A 2523-nucleotide genomic window follows, 5' to 3' on the forward strand; every position below is an offset into this window, starting at 1 on the left:
GTAGTCTCCTCGGGATCCTGCGAGGGAGGCCCGGGGAAAGTGCTAGGTCCGTTCCCCCCCCCGGAGTCGCCGTCGCCTGGAGCCGGGAGCCCTGCCGCGCCAGGTACGCCGCCGGGCCACCCGCCTGCCCCTGGCCGGGCGCGATGGTCTCCAAACTTCTCCAGATGGCCCCCCACCCCGCCTCCCCTCTCGGGGTGCGCCGGGGATACCCTCAGCTCTCCAGCTCCCGAGGACAGAATCGGGGGGCCAGGGCCGGCGTGGTGGGGTGCCCCGGGAGGGGTGGGGGCAAGTCCCTGCGCCCCGGGCGCCCACCTGAGCCCCCAGCCCTGCTCTAGCCCGCCCAACCGGGCCGAGGGGCGTCGGTTCCCTTCTCGGTTCCCGGCAGGCGGTGGGGGAGCCAGGGACGCCTAGACGTTTTCGATTATAGGCTGTTTTTAATTAAAAGCCGGAATTCAGCCATTTTAACTGCATTTAAGAGGGGAAGAAAAGTAGGGAGAACGCAGCAGAGCCCGCAGATGACCGAGCCAGCTTCTCTACCAGAGCAAGGGTGTTCCGGGGGGCTTCACCCCGACTTCCCCAAAGTGGGGCGCTGGGGCATGACCCGAAGCGCTGGCTTTTAAAAGAAAGCTACACAAAGAATTTTTTTTTTTTTTAAATCACGGAAAGCTCATTGCCTGACATGTATCTTCGGATGTGGCGATCTTAGATTTTTCTAAAGTAAACGCGGATCTGGTAACCAGAGCCTGATGGGAGGCAGCGAGGGAGGGAGGGGGTGTTTGTAACCAAAACCGGGTTAAAATAAGCATCCTTAGCAAAGTTGGGGAGGGAGGCTGGAGGACGCCGGGGGGTTGCGGCTGAGAGGGTCTGCAGCTCTGGGGCCTGGCCGCCGGTCGCGGGGAGCAGGGCGGGCACCCGGGAGCCGGTGGCTTTGGCTTGATCGGTGGCTCTAGGAGCGCCCGGGCCTCTTGGAATCAGGAATCCGAGCTGCTGAGGGCAGACGGAGAGCGAGGGCAGGGTTGGCTCCCAGACCGCCTCCCGCCCCCACGGGAATCGGCAAATCTTTAAAATAAACAGCTTTAAACTGGAACTACGGGGGGATTCGCCCAACGCTGGGGGAGGCGCCCCTCGGTCGGCCCGCGACGCGAAGCTTTTCTTTGTAGGTTATTTTTGGGGTTGGGGGCAAGCTAAGGTAGGAGCGAGACCCTTGAGTCCCTCCCTTCCCCTCTGACGCCCCCCAAATTCCCCGCGCCAGGCCACGTCCTCGGGCCGCAGGATTCCCAGGCCAGGGCGCTGGAAAATGAAACCAAAGCTTGTTTTGAAGGATTCTTTCCAGTCCTCGGGCGAGAATGCCACGTCTCGGCTCTTCGGACTTAGGCTCTGCGACTCACAGTGGCCCGAGGGGGGTGGCAAGAGGGGGCGATGAGTCTCTTTAAAAATAATAAACCCGCTTAGCACCCTCTTTCATGAAAAAACTACTAATTCCGAGGCTCAGGGCGAGCTCAGGGGAACCAAACTCAGAAAAGGGAGACAAGGGCTCCCAAAGGTTAAGTATTAAACTTTCCAGATAAGATAGTGTTTAGGGAGACATTTCGAACTGCTCATGGAAAGGTTTCACTGTTTGAAACCCCGGAGCATGTGACGCCCAGGAATCCAACACACTTCGGAGGTTTGTATTGACGCGCTCGGGGCGCGAACGAGGGGCCTTCCCCAGTTTCGGGAGCACCCGTGAGCTGCCGAGGCAGAGTCTGGGCTGGGGCGTAGCGCGCCACCGGCCACCTTTTGAGCCGTTGCCCGTGAGCCCGATGCCGCCGAAGGAAGGAGCATGGAATTTAACTTTTTATGGAAAAAGGGCTACTCCCGATTTCATTTCTGGCCACCACATCGGCAGGCCCCGACCCCGAACGGCATAGACGACTTTCTGAACTTGTTTCTTTTTTCCCCTCCTTTTTCTTTTCCCCCCTTCTGTTTCTTCCGCGGCCCGTCTCCTCTCCCCGCCAAGACGCCTTGTGCGCCGCCTCGCGCAGCTCCGCCTGGCCGTCCGGAGGGGGCCCACCACCGGCCGTCTGTGCGCCTCGGGCCGCAGGCCCGCCGCCGAGCGCAAGACCCGCTGGCCGCCGCCGCCATGCACGCCGCGGAGCCCCCGCCGCCCGAGGACTCTGGGACTACGTCGAGGCCGAACTTTTAGGTCCCACTGAACTAGGCCCGCGGGCCGGGTGGGGGGCTGGCCGCGGCACTCCCGCGGAGGATGGATGGCCGAGACTTCGGGCCCCCGCGGTCTGTGCACGGCCCCCCGCCGCCGCTGCTGTCCGGCCTGGCCATGGACAGTCACCGCGTGGGCGCCGCCACGGCCGGACGCCTGCCAGCTTCGGGCTTGCCCGGCGCGCTGCCGCCCGGGAAGTACATGGCCGGCCTCAACCTCCATCCGCACCCGGGTAAGTGCCTTGCGCGGTGCCCGCCCCCAGTAGTCTCCTCGGGATCCTGCGAGGGAGGCCCGGGGAAAGTGCTAGGTCCGTTCCCCCCCCC

At 63.2% G+C, this 2523-nt stretch overlaps 1 protein-coding gene across 1 annotated transcript in view; it reads left to right on the forward strand.

Annotated features, from left to right (window-relative positions):
• The first annotated feature begins 2245 nt into the window (after positions 1–2245).
• TNRC18 (trinucleotide repeat containing 18) overlaps positions 2246–2523 on the forward strand; it is an 85880-nt gene continuing 85602 nt past the window's right edge. Inside the window, exon 1 of the mRNA XM_007447081.1 lies at positions 2246–2432. Within this exon, the coding sequence (XP_007447143.1) occupies positions 2246–2432 (187 nt within the window). The remainder of the gene's footprint in view (positions 2433–2523) is intronic.

The sequence above is a fragment of the Lipotes vexillifer genome, unplaced genomic scaffold (assembly GCF_000442215.2).
Source record: "Lipotes vexillifer unplaced genomic scaffold, Lipotes_vexillifer_v1.1 scaffold625, whole genome shotgun sequence".
Classification (NCBI taxonomy): domain Eukaryota; kingdom Metazoa; phylum Chordata; class Mammalia; order Artiodactyla; family Lipotidae; genus Lipotes; species Lipotes vexillifer.